At 40.8% G+C, this 20729-nt stretch overlaps 1 protein-coding gene across 5 annotated transcripts in view; it reads left to right on the top strand.

Moving 5' to 3' along the window:
* LOC123747077 (uncharacterized) overlaps positions 1-20729 on the top strand; it is a 155008-nt gene that overhangs the window by 97480 nt on the left and 36799 nt on the right. For 4 of the 5 annotated variants that reach the window (XM_069317269.1, XM_069317270.1, XM_045729077.2 and 1 more), the window contains one exon: positions 514-19463. In XM_069317269.1, coding sequence (XP_069173370.1) covers positions 514-3152 — 2639 coding nt within the window. In that variant the 3' untranslated portion in view covers positions 3153-19463. Of the gene's footprint in view, positions 1-513; positions 19464-20729 lie in introns of those variants that run through there. The other variant, XR_011225605.1, reaches the window with a different exon arrangement.

The following is a 20729-nucleotide window of genomic DNA, read 5'->3' as shown; positions in this document are numbered from 1 at the left end:
GCCAGTACAACCATGTAGCACTTGGAAGGGGTCAGGATAAGAATTTGGGATGGGATGGGGGTAAGGAATGGTGCCCAACCACTTGGATAGTCAGGGATTGAACGCTGACCTGATGAAGCGAGACTGACACGAGATCGTCTAGGCCAAGTGGTTGGGTGTGGGCAGGTGATGAGCAGCAAGTAATGCTTTAACTACTACACCTTCACTTCCTATGTTAGTAGCCAGTTGGTTTTAGAATATTCCTTGTTTTGCTTGATTTGCCTGCTTTAATATACACTTGTTTGATGAAGATTTCATAGAATGAATTTTGCTTCAGTATTATATATATTTTAAAACAATCTGCATTGTTTTAGCTGTTGGAATATGAATATACACTGATTACTCTTATACTGACAATATTTGAATATTGTATGTGGTTTTGAACTATACTGTATATGAGAAGTAGTTGCATTTAATATTTGATTTTACATGTTTTTGCCGTATGAAATATGTGATGTTGCTCTTTGTTTACAGGTGGTGGTTTGACTGCGGCAGGCCTTCTCGTGCTACTTCTAGCCTTCATTGGTCTAGGAGTAGGAATTTACTATGCCTACATATGCCTTCGTGCTCGCCCACTTCGATCTAAGCCACCCACTGATTCTGAACGTGGCCCCTTGATAAACCCCGATCCTGACGTCAATGGTAATCACGAAGATGCTCCTTTGGAAGCTTCTGCACCAGCAGATGATGATGATAATACCAAATACAAAACACCATTGGATGAACCTGACATCGGCAACGGTCAAGTTAAGTCACTAACTTCTGATCCTCCTGAGAATGTTGTTACATCTAGCAAGACTCCTAAGCAGAATGATGAAATTCTTGTTCCAATTGAGAATGCAGCTCCACCAGCCAAAATTGTGCATGAAAGAGAACTTGTTTCTCCTTTGAATCAAGTTGCCCCATTGATGCTTGCTAGCCCTGCTGTTCTGCAAGAGATTTCACCTGATTGCCACCCACAACAAAACAGTAAGCCTATTCCTCAACCCCAACTAGAGGCTGAGGTACAACCTACAAGAAATACACCCACACCTGTTTATATTCCAGTGCCACATGCCAAAAAACCTTTAACACTCAGTGATGAGGAAGATGGTTTACTGTTGTCAGAATGTGTCCCTCACGATGATAGCATTGATTCTGAACATTGTCCTAAACCCATTTCATTCATTCCTCAAGCGGATGTTCCAAGTTCTACTAAACATGAGAAACTGGAAGCCAGCAACGTTCCACATAAGGAAGACCAGTTTCAGTGTGATCCTGTGCTCATTCCTCTCCACACAGCATCTGCTCCACCCATGCCTGAAACACCAACCTCTGATCCAACACAACCTTTGCCTTCATCTCAGTCTGCTGAGCCAGAGATAACAGTTGTTGAGCCTGCACCTCAGCCTGCACCTCAGCCTGCACCTGGTTATGGCTGGAAGGAAGATGTTACACCTGTAGGTAAAGCAGTCGAACCTGTATCCCCTGAATTGTTAAATAATAAACTTTCTCCTTTGCTCGTGCAAGAAGATATTGAACAGATTCAGCCAATCCAAGATACACATTGTTTAGTACCTATTAATGAGATCAAACTGGATATATTAGATAAAAAATCCATCGAGAAAAACAAATCGCAACCAGAGTCTCCAGAAATTTCACCTCGGTCAACACTTAATAATAAGCATACACCCAAGATACCCGAGGAGGCGCCTGGAAAACTAGTAGAATGCCCTCCTCTTGTATGTTTGGAAACTAGTCCACCTCCTGAACAGTTGGGGTCTTGCTTGCCTAGTACATCGTCTGAAGAAGCTGTACCATCTTGCACAGAAATCGGTGAAAAAAAGATACCTGAATCAATAATTCCTGAGGAGGCAAGCTCAGAAGTACCCACAGAATCATCGCTAGATAATGTGAAGAGGCAGCTGCTACTTGATGATAATTGTGAACCCGTTATGGTTATCCCCTTGGAGTCTTCAGTTACAAATCCTACAGATGCCTCCAATACTCCAAATAAGCCACCATCATTAAAAGATTTTCCAAAAGCTCAGACTGATAGTGATTCACAGGCATTTAACATTCCAGAGGAAACTCTAGCAGATATTCCTCCCAATGCTTCAACAAGCATTTCTGCAAAGGCTTTAGAAGACATTCCTCTAGTGATTTCTAATATTCCTCTAGAAGCATATATTCCTAACATTGATGAGGAATATGATATAGATTCAGCAGAAGGAGATAGTATTTTACCAGTTATTAAAGAAGAGGGCAGCGTTGGGACTGAATCAGAATGTGTTGAAACTGACAGCAGCGAACCAGAAGTTACCGAATATTCATTTGCTTCAGGCCCATCAGCCCCGTCTACCTCAGTTGTTCTTGCAGATGAAGTTAGTTCCACTCTGGAGCCTGAAGTAACCAAATATGTTATTATTTCAGATGCAGAAGCATCTTGTGATTCTGACTTGAGTGAATCAGAGAATTCTGATGATGAAGATGATTATGATCCAAATAAGGTTAATTCAGATATTTTACCTGCTAGGCCAACATCTTTTGAACAAGATAGCAAATGCAACAATGAGAAAACTATACAAGCCAATCCAGATTCATCTAGAGATAAACCTGATCCCTCAAGTCATTCTTTACCATTTGTTAAAGATGCAGCACCTACCATTATAAAGCCTGATGACTCTGCTTCAAATGTATTAGCCATTATTGCCACTTCTAATGATGGACACTCGCAGTCACCTGATTCGACTAACATTCTGTCAAAGTACGATTCCAATTCAGAAGGCTCTGACACAGAATCTGAAGGAGCAGAAGCTGAGGCAGAGTTAAGGGAAGAAGTGGTCAAAGTACCAACTGCTGTCCATGGAACATCTCCTGAATTCATTAGCACTTCTGTTCCGCCTGAAACTTCTGTGGTAGATACTATAAAAACACCTGTGGTGGTTTCTGATCCTTATCCTCAAAAATCTCTTGATACAAAAGTGCCGAATAACCCTCTTCAAGAGATCTCTGATTCTGCAGAAGAAATATCATCTTCCTCCTGTACGTCTGATTTGTCTGATGATGATATAACAACTTCAACTCCTAAAAAATCTAAAATTCCTAGGCTAGTTAATTGTCATGAATCTTGATTTTCCACTTTTCATTAAGCATAGCTTGACAATTGAGAAACTACAGTACAGTATACAAGTATAATGAAGATCCTTGAGAGCATCACAAAATTAAAATTAATGGCTTTAAATTATAAATATATTGTAATTTTTTAATATGTTAATGTAACATGTCTTTTCAGAGCTATCTCACTCTTGTGTTTCCCAAAGTAAGATCCTTATGGGTCCAGAGGACTAGAATGACAATTAGGACTTGCGCTGGTATTCTGCACTAGCACACCAGGGATCTTTCAACCATTCCTGCAGGGAGACACTGAATAACATTTAATTGCACCCAAAATTACAATACCTGGGTGTGAAAAGGTTTTTCACACACAGTTCTCACATTCTCCCTATCTGGGTTCATTGACTTAAGATGGGAAAATTCAAGTGGCTTGTTTCATCTTGTTTTTTTTTGTTTGTAGCTTTTTTCATGACCGAACTCTTTGGTCATGAAATCTGAATGAAATGTACCTTGATTTCTGGTTGACTACACTTGGGTCAGGATTCCCAGATCGGATGGTGTTTACCTTCGGGTGATGAGTAAATTACGCATAGTATTCTCATTTTCAGTATGAGTATGATGCTTCATATCTTCCTCAAGCCTCGTTCATCATTCACACAGAGAATGGAATGGGAGGGGGAGAGATGGGGAAGAAATATTCTGGTTCACCATAAGTTTTCTCAGCCGTCCCTTCCACCTGCACAAGGTAAGCAGGGTATGAATCTTTTCCATCCTGTGGGATGGATCTGAGCTATACATCTGAAATGCTTCGTTGCTACAGTACAGCTTGCCAAGGTCCTGGTTGGCAGGCAATGGCATTTTCATTTGAAAAGTTTTCAGTTTCAGGGTCTTGAGTGGAATGAAGATTCCTTCATATTCAGTGCCCCCGTTGCTTTTCAGAGAAAGCTTCTTGGAAGTTGAATACAGTACAGTACTCAAATTGCCCATTTACTGCAGTATCTTGTAGATCTGAAGACAACATACTCGTCTCACTGACATCCTTAAAGTGTTAGCTTGTTTGGACCTTTTCTCCTCTCGGCTGCAAGTGGAGCCTGCCAAATTAGTGGGGAGTGAGAGAGTGTGAGTGTACTCACCTAATTGTGCTTGTGGGGGTTGAGCTTTGTCTCTGGTCCTGTTTTAAACTAAATTATAATTGTGAGTGAGTGAGTCACTTATAACCTTATGTGTGTGTGAGAGAGTGTGTGTGTGTGTGTGTGTGTGTGTGTGTGTGTGTGTGTGTGTGTGTGTGTGTGTGTGTGTGTGTGTACTCAGTTGTACTCACCTAGTTGTGCTTGCAAGGGTTGAGCTCTGGCTCTTCGATCCCGCCTCTCAACCGTCAATCAACAGGTGTACAGGTTCCTGAGCCTATTGGGCTCTATCATATCTACACTTGAAACTGTGTATGGAGTCAGCCTCCACCACATCACTTCCTAATGCATTCCATTTGTCAACCACTCTGACACTAAAAAAGTTCTTTCTAATATCTCTGTGGCTCATTTGGGCACTCGGTTTTCACCTGTGTCCCCTAGTGCACGTGCCCCTTGTGTTAAATAGCCTGTTTTTATCAACCCTGTCGATTCCCTTGAGAATCTTGAATGTGGTGATGTCCCCCCTAACTCTTCTGTCTTCTAACGAAGTGAGGTTTAATTCCCGTAGTCTCTCATCGTAGCTCATACCTCTCAGCTCGGGTACTAGTCTGGTGGCAAACCTTTGAACCTTTTCCAGTTTAGTCTTATACTTGACTAGATATGGAGTAGTGGAGTGTGTGAGTGAGTGAGTGTGTGTGAGAGAGAGTAATTACCTAACTGTAGTTATAGGATGAGAGCTATGCTCGTGGTGTCCCGTCTACCCAGCACTCTGTCATATAACATTTTGAAACTACTTACGGTTTTGGCCTTCACCGCCGCCTCACTGAACTACTTCCAATTGTCTACAACTCTGTTTGCTAAAATGAATTTTCTTATATTTCTTCAGCATCTTTGTTTAGTTTAAAACTATGACCTCTTGTTCTTGAAGTTCCAGGTCTCGGGATATCTTCCCTGTTGATTTTATCAATTCCTGTTACTACTTTTTACGTAGGGATCATATCACCTCTTTTTCTTGTCTTCTAGTTTTGGCATATTCAATGCCTCTAACCTCTCCTCGTAGCTCTTGCCCTTCAGTTCTGGGAGCCACTTAGTAACATGTCTTTGCACCTTTTCCAGTGTGTTGATGTACTTCTTAAGATATGGGCACCACACAACTGCTGCATATTCTAGTTTTGGCCTAACAAAAGTCATGAACAATTTCTTTAGTATTTTGCCGTCCATGTATTTAAAAGCAATTCTGAAGTTAGAAAGCGTGGCATAGGCTCCTCGCACAACGTTCTTTATGTGGTCCTCAGGTGATAGTTTTCTATCTAGAACCACTCCTAGATCTCTATCAGAATTCTTTAAAGATTTCTCACATAATTTATAGGTTGTGTGGGGTCTATGTTCTCCTATTCCACGTTCCATAACATGACATTTCTTCACATTAAATTCCATTTGCCAAGTGGTGCTCAATATTCTTATTTTGTCCAGGTCTTCTTGAAGGGCATGACAATCATCTAAGTTTCTTATCCTTCCTATTATCTTATCATCAGCAAACATGTTCATATAATTCTGTATTCCATCTGGTAGATCATTTATGTAGACAATGAACATCACCGTTGCAAGAACTCAACCCTGTGGTACTCCACTTGTGGCATTTCTCCAGTTGGATACATTGCCTCTGATTACTGCCCTCATTTTTCTATGTCAGAAAATTTTTCATCCATGTTAGCTTACCTGTCACCCCTCCAATATGTTCGTTTCCAGAACAACCTCTTGTGTGGAACTGTCAAAAGCCTTTTTTTAGGTCCAGATAGATGCAGTCAACCCAACCATCTCTTTCCTGTAAAATCTCTGTGGCTCGATCATAGAAACTGAGTAAATTCTATACACAGGTGCTTCCAGATCGAAAACCATACTGTCTGTCTGATATTATATCATTTCTCTCCAGGTGTTCTACCCATTTAGTTTTTATGATTTTTTCCAATATTTTCACTATTACCTTGTCAATGATGTCAATGATACAGGTCTAATTGCGGGGGTCTTCCCTGCTGCCTTGTGTGTGTGGGGGAGAGTGTTTGAGTTTGTTTCCTCGTTTCCTCTCTGAGACTGTTTACACCAGTACTTCGAGATGTGATTGCAAACCTCTTTACCAGGACAATCTCCTTGTTGCTTTTTACATTATTCTTATCCCTTATACTATTCCATAGTAAAGAGGTACATTTGGAAATTGTGGTTATCTTTTTAGACACTATATATAGTGCTGTTGCTAAAGAATGTCCCTCTCTGCTTAAGGCAGAGTTTATGGTGTTAAAAATTCCTATGCGAGTGCTGTGGTGCCTCCTCTTAACTTACTTCCTTCCATGGGCAAATGGACACCTTCTGACAGAACATTGCTGAGTCATTCCTGGGCCCATGCTTGTACATAAACGAAATATTGGCTAAATGAGTTATTGACACAATTATAGTTTCTTCTGGTAGATTTACATCTCTCGCATAGTGAGGAAGGGCTCTACCAAGAAGAGAATGTTTTTCAGTTTATCGGTAGTGAACTACCACGTCCTCCTCTGTCTTAACTTTATTCGTGTCTAACTTACCAGAAGTTCACCAGGTTAATCCCATTTTGACTTGTCTTTTTAGTTACAGAGAATGAGTGTTTTGGGTTATCTTGACACCTTGCTTATTTACACAAATAGTTTGTGGCAGTGTCTGTTGAGCAGAGATTGTGTTGGTGGTGCTGGAACAGTTAGCTTTCTAGTCAACAAGTTGAATTTCCAGCTCCAGCCATCACAGTTACTTACCTGGATGGAGCTATGTAGGGGATGACAAGGCAGTCGCTATTTTCATTCTAGATCCCACATTAGTTTGACCAGCTTACCATCTGAAGCTAATCCTATTCTGACATCATGGCTTGGGTATTCTGGAAATCCAGCAGGACCTTGGTGACCTAATGCCTACCGAGGATTTTCCACCACATCTTTTGGCAGAAATTTTGGTGGCAGCAGCTCTGAGGGATGGTTGCTGCTCGCCTCTTCCTGTCCCCACATCTTTCTTCGGTCACTACTGCACAAGTTAGGTTTAAGCAAAGTTTTATTATAGCTACTGTAGTTCTTATCTTTATCTTCTAGTTTTACTTTAGGGAGCAGCCAAGTGCATTGTCTCACAAATATGGCATTGAGAGCATGTAGGTCCTGTGGCACAGTGGTGAGCACAATTAAGACACAACTGAAGGGTCCTGGATTCAATTCGTGTGATAGAAGAGAAGCAAGTGTTGTGGGTTGTGTCCTGGAGAAAGGTTATCAATAGCTGGCCTAGTGGGACCTTGCTAAGCTTAACAGGCCTCTTGTCCCTGACTATGGGAAACATGTGAAGCAATTTTGACAAGTGATTTACTAATTTGTTACTGGTCCTTCCATGTTTGAAGGACCAGTAACAAATTTTCTTCTTTTCCTTCCTTCTTTTCTACCTATTCACATAATTAATTGCACCAAGGAAGTGGAAAGATGTGAAAGATTTGGGTCAGGGAAGCTTGTTGTAGTGGTGCTGCCATATTTAGACAGTTGGTGGAGGGAGCATAGTTGGCTAACTAGTAGTTAGCAAGAGCACTCTTTGGTAATGTCTTATGATGCCAGTATGGGCTTGCAATGGCCTAGCTTCATTTTATTAATGTACCTTTTAGCAGTTATTCCATACTGGATTAAATTTTCTTCAGTGTCTCCCAAGCACTATCATGACCTTGTAGTGATGTTTGTGAGGTTCCTTATAGCACTGGTGAAGAATGCCCACTCTCCCACTATCCTCTTCTCTCCACTCACACATTTTATGTTAGAGAGTAACTGAGTGAGATGCTTGGAAAGGTTCTTTTTATTTTTACTCAATACCTTATTTTAATAACAACTTGAGGCATTTTGAAAGGAGTGCAAATCTTATGCTAAATAATACTGTATTTTTTAAATGATTTTGTTTGCAAATTAGTACAGTAATTACAATGTAGCAATTTAATCAACTGCATCAGAATCTAGTTTAGTGTTCATTTTATTGTGTAAATCCAACATGAACAGTAAATGTGATATTTATGATTACTTGTCCCTCAGTAGAAGCCTCCTATGGCCGATGTCACTCGCCTCATGTCCTTTTGTTCTTGTACTGTATTGTCATCCTGAGTGGTATTTAGCACCTTTTGAATATCCCACAACAGACAGTGGTACACAGTCTTCCCGGCTTCGTGCCTTCTTGTGATAATTACTTGTACATACTGTACCAGTGTCTCGTTTATCAGTTTAAGCAGTGATTGTAATGTGAGGAAAAAGAGGAGCACAAATCTAAGATGGGGTTCTTGGTCACATACTGACTGAAGAGTATTTTAAGCTTTTGAAAATTGGAGAGTGCCATTAGGTTGTTGAACTGGCAACGTGTTTCATACAGCTGTCTCGCCAAGCCATCACGTTTTAGTGTTGGGAATGTCATGTCATAAAGGTATTCATTTTTGAGTAATAGAAATTTCCAGTATACTGTATATGAAACTATCTGGAGGAGGGGTGAATTTTATTTGAAAAGTATGTGAACCATTTAATTTGTACTTTTAGTTTTATTTATAAAATATATATATATATATATTTATATATATATATATATATATATATATATATATATATATATATATATATATATATATATATATATATATATATATATATATAATTATATATAAATAAATAAAACTAAATCATACATTTATGCAGTATCTATTTATGTACGTACGTACTGGCTGTGTTTGGTACATTGGGGCCATTGTTTTTTAGAAATCCTTAGAAGAGCAAGACATAATGTCTTTAGCTTTATATATAATCATTGATAAGCGTATCTGAAAATTTTATTTTGTAAGTCAGAATTGCTAAATGTTTTATCTTACAAGCTTGCAATGTGGAGCCTCTTGGGTTGGGGTGTGTTTACGGAATCTCACTACAGTATATGATGCATGTACTGTATTGTATAAGTTTTGACTGTGTCATTTAGTGAGTTAGGACAGTATGCATGGTGTTCATTAAGATTACTATATAATTACTACTGTTCTCGCAAGGTGTACTGCCCTAGTTGTAAATTTTAAGACATTTTCTGAATATTTTTGGCTAGGGAAGACAGTACAGTAATTGCATGTGATATATATTAAACAGTTTTTAATTGTGTGCTTTCACTCTCAGGAGTTTTGTATTTTGTCAGAAGTTTTGAAACATGAGAAGATTAACAATCCATATGCACACTCTTCCAGCTGCCCTTTTACAAAATCTTGTTTATAAACATGGAAACCTCTTCTTTTTTTAACTTGTGCATCATTTCAACACCAAACTAAGAAACCGTTGTGTTACCAGGAAAAGTATCTGTCCAAAATAGTGTGTGTGCATAGTAAAGGAATCTGAGTTTTAGGTCAAAAAGATACAGAAATGCTACCCAGTTAAGCGTGTTCATTAAAGTATCAAATCATTCCCAGGTAAATAACATTTTGAGATTAAATTTTTCAAGTCAAGTGATGTATCCAGGACAATATGAATCAAGTTAATTTCACTCTTATAATTAGTTTTGCTGCTTTATTAGCAAAAATGAGGAGTGTTCATGTGTAGGTGACATTTATCAATGCAATTAATGTATGTAGGTAAGGCCACCATAAGATCCAACCAATCATCTGTCAACTTATTTCCTTTTAAAATTCAGTACAAAAATTCAGTTGTAACAGAAGTTGTAACCATTGTTACCAGAAAAGCAGTGAACTGTAAATATTGCTACAGTTTCCTAAATTTAAGTAGTTTACTTAGATTGGTAGAAAATGAGATAGTCAGCCACATGCTCTCCAAACCCCTTGTGTTCAGATAAGTGATTCATCATTCTGAAAAGCTAGGGGAAGACAAATTAGTAATTTTGTTGTAGAAATTGGACAGTGTTTTGTTTGTACTCACCAATATGAGAAGTTCTGATCCACTTGTTCACTTGAAGATTATAGTTGATGGAACATTATTTAAATAGAAAAGGTGGTGGTGGATGATGATAGTGTTGGGGGTTGACTGAAGTGGATATTAAAGGTGATGAGGTAACCTCAGCCAACTGTCTTTCACCATGTACTCTAATATACCTAATGCCATGGTAGAGTTTAAAGATTCCGAGCTATCCATTAGTGTATGAACACTGCTCAAGTGGCACTGTGTACGGTCTCCGGGCAAACTAGTTCCATCTTTATTGTACATTTTTATTCAGACTGCCTGGTCCACCAGTTATCCAAACAAACACAAATCAGATAACAGGCAGTTTTGGAAAAAAGGCGTTCGTAAAGCATGTCGCTGACTGTATATTAAATACTGTAATGCTGTAGTAAAATTACATATAGCTTACTGCAGCCGAGCACAATTCTTTCATTGTTATTTACAATTATTTTCTGGGGGGGATCCCCCTTCAGCTCCCCAGAGCTGTCCGTGCTGATATGAATGTATTAGACCGCTTGCAAGCAAATGGAGTTCTTAAGCCTACCAGGGACCACAAACCAGAACCTGGCCCCCTTCAGAGAGGCACGAGGAGCAATGGCCTATAGAAACCCCGTTGTGGTTAGAAACATTCTGTGTCTGCCATCGACTGGGTCAGGCATCCAGAAAGGTAGGCGCCCCAAAACAAACCCTATCTTGTTAAACTATTGCTACTGAAAGCCGGACTGTTTGACAGAACCCCCCAAAAAATGAGCAAACCATCTGTGCAGCTTCCACAGAGGGTTTGCAGGGGGAGCCCCATACCCCTACACCAGCTGTCCACCCCCCCCCCCCCAGTTCTGTGGCTGATGTACTTAGCTAGTATATTCACCTAGTTGTGCTTGCGGGGGTTGAGCTCTGCTTTTTCGGCCCACCTCTCGACTGTCAATCAATCAACTGTTCCTAACTACTAATTTTTTCTCCCCCCCCCCCTCCCCCCGGTGGCTGAGCGGACAGAACACTGGACACGTGATCCTGTGGTCCCGGGTTTGATCCCGGGCGCTGGCGAGAGACAATGGGCAGAGTTTCTTTCACCTTGATGCCCCCCTGTTACCTAGCAGTAAATAGGTACCTGGGAGTTAAGTCAGCTGTCACAGGCTGCTTCCTAGGGGTGGAGGCATGGTCGAGGACTGGGCCGCGGGGACACTAAGCCCTGAAATCATCTCTTGATAACCTCAAGATAACCCCCCCCCCACACACACACACTCACACACGCCCAGGAAGCAGGCCGTAACAGTTGTCTAACTCTCAGGTACCTATTTACTGCTAAGTAAGAGGGGCATCAGGGTGAAAGAAACTGCTTATTTTGTTTCTGCCATCACCGGGGATCGAACCCGGACCCTAGGATTAAGAGTCCATAGCGCTGTCCTCTCGGCTATCAGGCCCCCAAGTGAGATCTCATGGTCGTGCGACTCTGGCTAAAGATTTGTTCCAGTGCTGTACCTTGTGGTGTGGTCCTGTCCTGTGGTGTGGTCCTGTCCTGTGGTGGTGTGCGAGCCAGGAGCAATTTCATCAGTACTCAGGCTGCATGCGCCTCGGGTTCCCTTTCCTAAATGCCCTGTAAGTTTTGCCCTTGTGACTTGGGGTTATCTTCCACAAGTCGCTCGGGATCTACTTCCACTGTGGTCTTTTGCTGTGGTCTTGGGGGGGGGGGGGGAGATTGAATGCTTCAGTGCGTGTTTGTTCGTCCCTGCCCTTCCTCGGGATGTAGGCCTGGTACATAGCTTCATGTGCAGGTTTCCTCCCTTTTGGCTGTCCTGGTTGCTGAGGACTTTTGTGGCCGTGGCCATTTGGCTTCAGTCTTGCGTTTCTTTTCCCTTATCAAACTGTCTTCGGACCGGCTAGAGGAGGACACGGAGGCATTTGGGGCCTACCCTGGGTCTGGTGCGCTGGTCTCGGCAGTGCGGGCATCGGCTGCTCTGTTGAAGCTGTTTGCGCCGATCCTGCGGGAGGTGGTGTGTCTGCTCTTTGCTCCTCATCTCGTGTGTTGGCAGGCGGTGGTCACTCAGTCCATGGAATCCTCCTGGGCACTGACTCTTAGATTTTCTATGTCTTTTTGTCCTTTGCTCTTTGCAGAGTCTGTGGTGGTGCAATATCTGCAAACAGCCTCTTCAAGTTGTCATCCTATGTCGGACTTGTTGGTTCTCTGGGGGAGGGGGGGGAGGCTTGTGGGTGGTCTTCCCGGATGGGTCTTGCCAGGGCTCGGGGTTCCTCCCGTCGTGGCAGTACTCCCAGTCCTCCCGTCCTCCCGGCAGTACTCCCAGTCCTCCCAGTCCTCCCGGCAGTACTCCCAGTCCTCCCAGTCCTCCCGGCAGTACTACGTCCTCCCAGTCGTGGCCAGTGGTGCCAGTTTCGGAGCCGGCGCAGCCTTTGGAACTGATGATGACTGGTTGGTACGGTGATCGCTTTGCTCATAGGTCGGCTTCGCGTAAGGGGCGGCGGCTTTTTTCGCAGTTCATCCCATTGATGGGGCGATGGAGAGAAGGCTCGCGCTGTTCGCCCACGCTTGGTCCCAAGATTTGTGGGCGATTCGGGTTGTTTCTTGCGGCCTGCGGTAGGGTTGGCCCCTTCCCCTTCGGGGGGTTCGGGGCTGGTGGGGCAGGCTTCCTCTCATGCGCGCTGTCAGGTCATCTTGGAGTGGGTTTGCTTGGGTGTGGTCGAAATGTCCTCATCCCTCGGGTTGGTTTCCTGCCTGTTTACAATTCCGAAGCGGGACTGCACAGACCTGCAGTTTATTCTAGACTTGTCCCGTCTGAAGCCTTGGGTCTATTGGCCCCCCCGCTTTTGGATGACTACTGTCTCAGGTCCGTCTTCTCTTGGAGTTGGGTACTTGGATGGTGTCCCTGGGTCTAAGGACCACTTCCTTGTCTCTCCCTCCGGAAGCTCTGCTGTGGCTGCGGTTCTGCCTTTGCCTGTTTTTGGGGAGCTCCCGGGTCACGAGGCGGTTGCTCGAGGGTTTGTGCGGGAGTCTGAACTTTGCTGTGATGGTATGCCCGCAGGGTTGGGTTTGGCTTCGTCGGCTGTTCAGATTCCTTCGGGGATGTCCCTTCTGCCTCTCTCGCTATCGCTTGGTTCGGCCTCTGGGTGTCTTACATCGGCTGCTGCGTTGCCAGCTTCCTCTTCGGGTTTTTCGGGGTTCAGTGCCTTTTGTGCCTACCATAGCCCTTGCTTGATATATTCAGACACGTCTCTTGGTTGGTGTTTTGTGATCAGCGCTCACCAGGCTGGCAGAGTCTGTCCTTCCGTTGGGTCCACAGCACGGTGTGGGAGTTCGCGGCGGTGTGGATGTCGCTTTGGAGGGCTTTGGTTTTGGTCGCTCGCAGATCGACGATCCGGCTCCATTCTGACTCCATTCAGTTCATTATCTAAACCTAGGGGGTTTGATGTGGTCCTTGGTTCTTCGGGGCTGGTTGCTTCGGGTGACTCGTGTGGTGAGTTCTCGGGGTTTGGCTCTCCTGGTCGTTCACGTTCGGGGTGTGTCCAACATCCTGGCGAACGGCCTGTCTCGGTTCATTCCCCAGTCAACCTAATGGACGATTGACACAGACTCGTTCAGTTAGCTCTGCTGGATATATGGTGCTCATGGAGGTGGACTTCGTGTTGGAGTGGTTGCAGCATCTCCCGTTGTATGTGGTGCACTTCCCCGACTGCAAGGCCGTCGGGGTTGATCGTCGTCCGTCGTCCTGTTGGCTCCTTGGTTTCAGGTGCTGCTTGCTCGGTGTCCAAACCTGGGGGTCTTCCTGCGGCTCCGCCTCTCAGCAGATCGAGCCAGTCCGTTACATAGCTGGTTCGATCTTCTCCAGTCTTCGTGTCTGATTTTTCTGATGCAGGTCTATCACCACTTGTATGGTGAGCAGGTGGCTTCGTTGATGGTGTCCCACCTGCGTGCTTCATCTCGGCGGCAGTATGAAGTTTCCGTGGCGGTCCTTCTGTTATATTTTGTCCCTCTGTAGGTTTTCTTCTGTTTTGGATCAGGTTGTCTTGTCCTTCCTTTCGTGGTTCTTTCAGGACCATCATCTCTTCTTCTCTTCTGGTGAAGAACAAGACTGCTGCTTTTCGGAGGGGTCCTTGGGTCATTGATGCTTGGTTGGCCAGGCCAGGGGTGCATCATGTGTTGTGTCCGGTTGCCGGGGATGCGGTTTGGGTTGATCCGGTTTACCTTGTTCCTTGATGCAGGGCTTGAGTCTCCCAGGTCTTCAGCAGGGTTATTAAGTCTCCACGGCCATTTCTCCCTGCAACCTCTCTGAAGGGGACAGGTTCTGGCTTGTGGTCCCTGGTAGGTCGAACTCTATAACTAATGCCCCAGTCTAATATATCACACATTAGCCTGATAGTTTCAGGGAGCCTCCTGGGCTCACCCAAAAAATGGTGTTTCATTACACTCAATGCTGTTTTTTTGGCTTGCAGATATTTTTCTTTTAGCTGCTTGATTCAAATATCTTTGTTATAAGTACCTTTGAGTAACAATGCTCATTGTAGTCAATGAAATGTACAATTTTTTCTGTGGGAGAGCCCTGTAGGCTTCAGGGAGCCTCCGGGGCTCTACCCAGAAAATGGCATTTCATTACATTCAACGCTGGTTTTTTGTTTTTAGGGAAAATTATAAATTTGGATAACATCCTTTGTGAGGACTGCTTGAAAACGTAAATCTATGATTATAACAATTGCTTTAGTTTTCTTTGGTAGTTCTTCTGGTTATTAAATATTGTAGTTTAATTATTTAATATTTTATACATTTATGTTTGCATGGATCCTACTTAAGTCCCATTTAATTTTTTTTGAAAGGTAAATTAACATTTTAAGATGCTTGTGTGCCTAATATTTGGGCATGATCAAACCAAAAATTGCATTGTTGTTACTCCAGTTTATATAGGAGACATTTAAATTTCATTTAAGATATTTTCCTATTTATCTAAAGCATTATTATTTGCAATGAATAAGAAGTGCACAACAGGTTATATTCACTACCCAACGTTTACAGTCCTTGGGCACAAGAATAATGTTTATAGCCAGAAAATTATTTTGTAGCCTTCATTAATTTGTTTGTTTACCATGAGTGATATTAAATGAAGTTTTTATCGATGAAATGACTTGTGCAAAGGATACATAAAAGTTAATTAAAATTTATATATGGCTTAGTTCATCCTAATTCTTAGTCGTAATCTTATCATCAATATATTGAATCGTAATCTTATTATCAATATATTGAAATATATTTTATGCCAGTAGAGAGTGTAAGTAAAGCAACTGGGCTTAAGGACAGTATGTTAGTAAACCAACTTGGCAGTATACTACTCCAGTATACTACTATACTACTAGTCCAGTATACTACTACATAACAGTAAACAATAAACCATAATACTGTATGATTTATTGCCAATAGCCAATATAGACAATTTTTTTACATATGCTATATAAATACATTCTAAGAGAGCTAAATATTTTGAGAGGTTGTTCATATTAAATGTTTACCATTTCTCCAGGTTGAAGCAAGAATCTTCATTTTAAACATGGATCATTCCAAGGTAGAAGATCACAATACCAAGTTCTGTTGATTTTTGTACACAAATTAAGCTTTGTCCATTTTATTACCCCCTTTTGCTTTAATTTTGAAAATGGTGTCAGAAGCTTATCAAGTGCTTTTCATGCCATGGGAATACTTTAAATGCATAAAGATACTTTTGTGATTGAGAAAATTAGCAAGTGCTTTTTTGTACTATGGTATTGGGTTACAGTGTATTATACACTACAGTATATATTATTATTATATTTGTATGCATTGTTGATAAGGTACGATAATTTGTTCTGGTTGTATTGCCTGTTTTGTCCGATTTTTTCTGTTTTTATATGAATCATTAATATTAACAATTTGATATATTGTTACAAAAATGTTGCTTATGTGAGTCATGTTGCTTGATCCATCTGCATTGTTACATTGATGATAATTGGTCCAGTGTCTAGTAAGTTTTGTTGAGGCGATGCATGTGAAAGGTTTCATTCTATGCAGTGATTCTTAGAATGTTATGTAGTGTGGATATACATGTATACACATGCATGTGCGGACATATGCGTGTACGCGCACGCACGCATGCAAGCGCACACATGCACACCAAGAAAGTTGGCAAGCAGGAATTTTTGAAAAATGCAATTTCAAGCGCAGGCTGTCATAATTTCAAGCTAAGTAAAAAAAAAAAAATACACTGAAAAATATGAGATCAGAACAGAGTTGTGCACAGTTGGAATAATTTGAATGAAAGGATGGTGTTTGCCAAAACCACAGAAAACATAAACAATGATTACACTGTGTACCAAATTTTTAGTTTTTTGTTTCTGGGTAGTGAGTTATTTTCTGATTGGGTCTGCCCCCACAGAATATAAATTTTCTTTGACCCTTGCCTCAGACGGCTTGGGAAAGACATCTTGAAGGTACGTGAAGACTGCTGTCTTATGAAACAATATCACAGTCCTAGATAGGGAGTCCCTAAGCTGTCCCTAAGCAAAGGTCAAAGCAAATTTTGAGGGGAACAATAGTAATTTTCTACAACTGTATTTTGGAGGCATAAGTGCAGTAATCGGAAAATAACACGCATAGAATCCTTCCAGTCCATCTGATCCTTTCTAGTGTGTGTGTGTGTGTGTGGGGCCATGCATGTGCTCTTAGTGAAACTTTGACAAAGTTATCTTTTGGACAATATACTAGATTCAATGGTAGATATTATTAGTGTGGGTGCTTGTTCTCTGGGCAAGTATATTGTTAAAGTTCATTTCCATTATCAATGCATGTTAAGCAAATACTAGGTGTTTGTACAGTAGGTCATTTTTTGCTACCACAAAACATGATAATGGTAAGCATTTGTTTTAATCTTATTGTTTTGTAACAACAAATTGCTTGTTGAGACTAGTTAAGAATTGTCATAACAAAATTATTACTTCCATCTTTTGTTTATACATTTTATGCAAAATAAGATCATTTATATATGAAATATTTTTGCCCAAGAGCAAACAAATTTTTAGTATCCTTCGGTGTTAACATTCTCAATATTGATGTTTATTGCTGTAGTGATCGGTCTCGGTTTGGTGCCTTCTTTTGATAATTACTTACTTATTTGTTGTAGTGATCGAAGTCATATTTAGTTTTTTGAGTTTGTTTAAAATGTTAATACTCAATGCAGTCAAACCTTTACTAGGCTGATTAAGGGACCACGTTAATTATTAAAAAGTTAATGAGGAAACTCGTTAAACCCTTTTTGTGTGTTCAGCAGTGTTGTCCATGGTTCTCTTGGAGCTTTTGTCAGATATTGTGTTGCCACTGAGCTAAACTTCTTGCTAAAAGTAGCAAGTTTTACAATATTTGAAGTGGTATTGCATTTTATTTTGTTTACTTTTTTGTGTATGTATACATGAGTGCACATTTATCATGATGGTAAAACACAGACACAACCTGTGAACATAGTTCTCTCTTTCTTGCAATGGATTACCAAACTAGAGAAACTTCTAAAACCACACAGAGGTTTTTTGAAACTATATGAGGTGACAAACGGGGGAAGATCTTTTGAAACTATAGCAATAGGTAGATAAATAGAGAACAAAAATGTATAGAAGACACCTTGAAGAATGTTGTCACAAATAAGAATACTGCTGCTGGAACAGCCTCTATAGGGAGAGACTGTGTTCCAAAACCACATAGTGTAAAAACTTAAAACTGATTTTTTTTATATAAATTTAAATGTAACTGTCTAATTGCATACTCATTTTATATTTTAATAGTTATACTTTTGGTGTTAAATAGAATATATTTTTACTACTTCAAAGGTAAATTAGTACTGTATAGTTAAATGTGTTGTAAATGTAAGTAGGCAATCAATTTTACATACAGTACTATTACATTCAATTTTAAATGATTTAAAAATTTGGTGTAATAAAATTTTGAACTCGTTGTTTTTAGATTCTGCTACAGTACTCTGAACAAAACGTTCCAAGTAGCACAGGCTATGGTGAGCCCATAGTGGACTTACCTGGCACAGGAGTGGGGCCGTAACTGGTTTAGAACTGTAATTATTTTCAAATGAACAAATTGTTATAGCATGTTTTTACAGAAAGACGTGGTGGTATTTAACTAGACTTTTGAGTTTGAAGGATCATGGTGGATAACAGTACAGTATTTAAACAGTTTTGACACCTTTGTATGAATTATGCTAAAGAAAATTAGTTAAGTTTTGGCTAATAACTTCTGATTTTAAAAATATTCCTTATGTTATTATGCTTGCTTTGTTTTCCAAGTATTTATACAGTGCAATTTTAATGTTAGTATTTGTAAACTATTATAAGGCTGCCTAGTTGGTAAACTCTGGGCTCAGATGAGCATACCCCGGTGACAAAGTTATGCACGTCCTGTCAGTCAGGGTGAACCTTGCCAATGTGAGTCATTATCCTCAGCAGATGTGAACTTTGACCGTCATGAGACAGGTTAGTTTTACCAGACTGTTAAACTTCACACAAGACAACGAGAAGCACTTTCATGCTTACCTTACGATGATTTTGGGGCTTGACGTCCACATGGCCTGTTCCTCGACAAGGCCTTCTGGCCTGCTCCTCCAGGCCTGGTAGCCATTAATTACATAGAATATAGCTTGGATAGAGTATGGGACTTGTATATTGGCACAGTTCTCTTGAACTTGGATATATGGATAAACATGATTATAAAAAGCTATGCCCACTTAAACCTGACCATCAGTACTTCATGTGATTGTTCAATACTTATGTGTGTTGTGGTTACTCTGGTCTGTATTTTAGATTTTTTAAAGCATTAACTTTTCATAATTTTATATATAAAAATTGTTTGGATATACAGTATGTCAATTCTAAAAATTTTTTTGTCTTGAAGTGCTCTTGGTTACAGGCAGGTGTATGCTAAACCTTAGAGATAAGTCAAATGTATGTAAATGAGCAATGTTTGCTTTTCAATTATCCATGGACTATATACCTAGTTATCTTTAGTTTGGTGGCGAGTGACTAGGAATGCTCCGCCTCAACAAGTTGCTTTATTTTAGTTAGCTTTAGCCATTACCACCACTTGTGCCTAGTATTTTGTCCATCAGGAAATGAATGTTGCCGTGTTAACTGTATTTAACAAACACAGAGGTTGGAAATGTTTATTTCATTGTTTAAAGAATTAAAATTTTTTAAATTGTTAAATATAGAAGTGCTGATACTTTTCTTGTTTTTAGTACCCACTTAATTTTAAAGGTTAGCTAATCACCAAGGCTCTCTGATTATTTCACACTCTGATGGTGCTACATAGCCTTCCCGGTTTGGTGCCTTCTTTTGATAATTACTTACTTACTTACTTTATCACCAAGGCTGTTGATTCTGGACAAACTATTTTCATTTACTGTAACAACTAGTTCTGTTCCCATGCAGGGAACATTTAATTTTGATTTGGTGCAAGTAATTATCAATACAGTATCCACTCAATTTAACGACCTCTTTTATACCGATCTGCTGGCGTTAACGACCGGTTTGGGAGATCGGTATCTAGAGCCTCGTATACCGGTCTAGTGGTCGATATTACCGACGGTCGGTATGGGGTTTGTTTTAGCATCGGCAGCCCCTCACATGGCAACCAGGGGCAAGATTCACGAAAGCACTTACGCAAACACTTATGAACCTGTACATCTTTTCTCAATCTTTGCCGGCTTTGTTTCCAATTATTAAACAGTTAATGAGCTCCGAAGCACCAGGAGGCTGTTTATAACAATAACAACAGTTGAATGGGAAGTTTTCATGCTTGTAAACTGTTTAATAAATGTAACCAAAGCCATCAAAGATTGAGGAAAGATGTACACGTTCGTAAGTGCTTGCGTAAGTGCTTTCGTGAATCTGGCCCCAGGCCATCATCCAGAGGTATATTAAATCTTAACTTTCTTTTAAAATTATTCAGTTTTATGAAGAAAATTCTAAATTATTATTAGTAATATATTTTAAAACAATTGTTATTAAACAAAATTCTTTTTCTTATTAAATACCTTTTATAGTATAGGCAATAGGTATTTTTTTTCCCCACGGACCTAGAACGTACTGAGCCTGGCCATGTGACCGCATTGTTTACTGTTAACTCGCGCGGCTGAGAGCAATGTCTCAGAATATTAGCCAGAGAAAATCAAATTCAGACAAAAATAGATAAATTCACGATTTCAACGGTTAGTGAAAGCACCCACAGAATTCAACAAGTCATGCAGCATCCGCTGGCAACGAGTGCCCTACAAGCCATGCTGCACCCGCAGATGCTGAATTCCCAATCCCATCAACAAGTTGTGCAGCCTCCGCCGGCAACGAATAATCACTAATGCAACAACAAGGTAGGTTGGGAGACAAGCCTCCTGCAACCTCCTGTCAGTTATTTTATGCTTCTTGCAGCCCTCCTCTGCAATGGCAGTTGCAATGCAATCAAACTAGTGCTATCATGACATTTACAGTG

This window comes from Procambarus clarkii, chromosome 87 (assembly GCF_040958095.1).
Source record: "Procambarus clarkii isolate CNS0578487 chromosome 87, FALCON_Pclarkii_2.0, whole genome shotgun sequence".
Classification (NCBI taxonomy): domain Eukaryota; kingdom Metazoa; phylum Arthropoda; class Malacostraca; order Decapoda; family Cambaridae; genus Procambarus; species Procambarus clarkii.
Note: the sequence above shows the minus strand (reverse complement) of the source record. Positions and strands in the feature narration are given on the sequence as shown.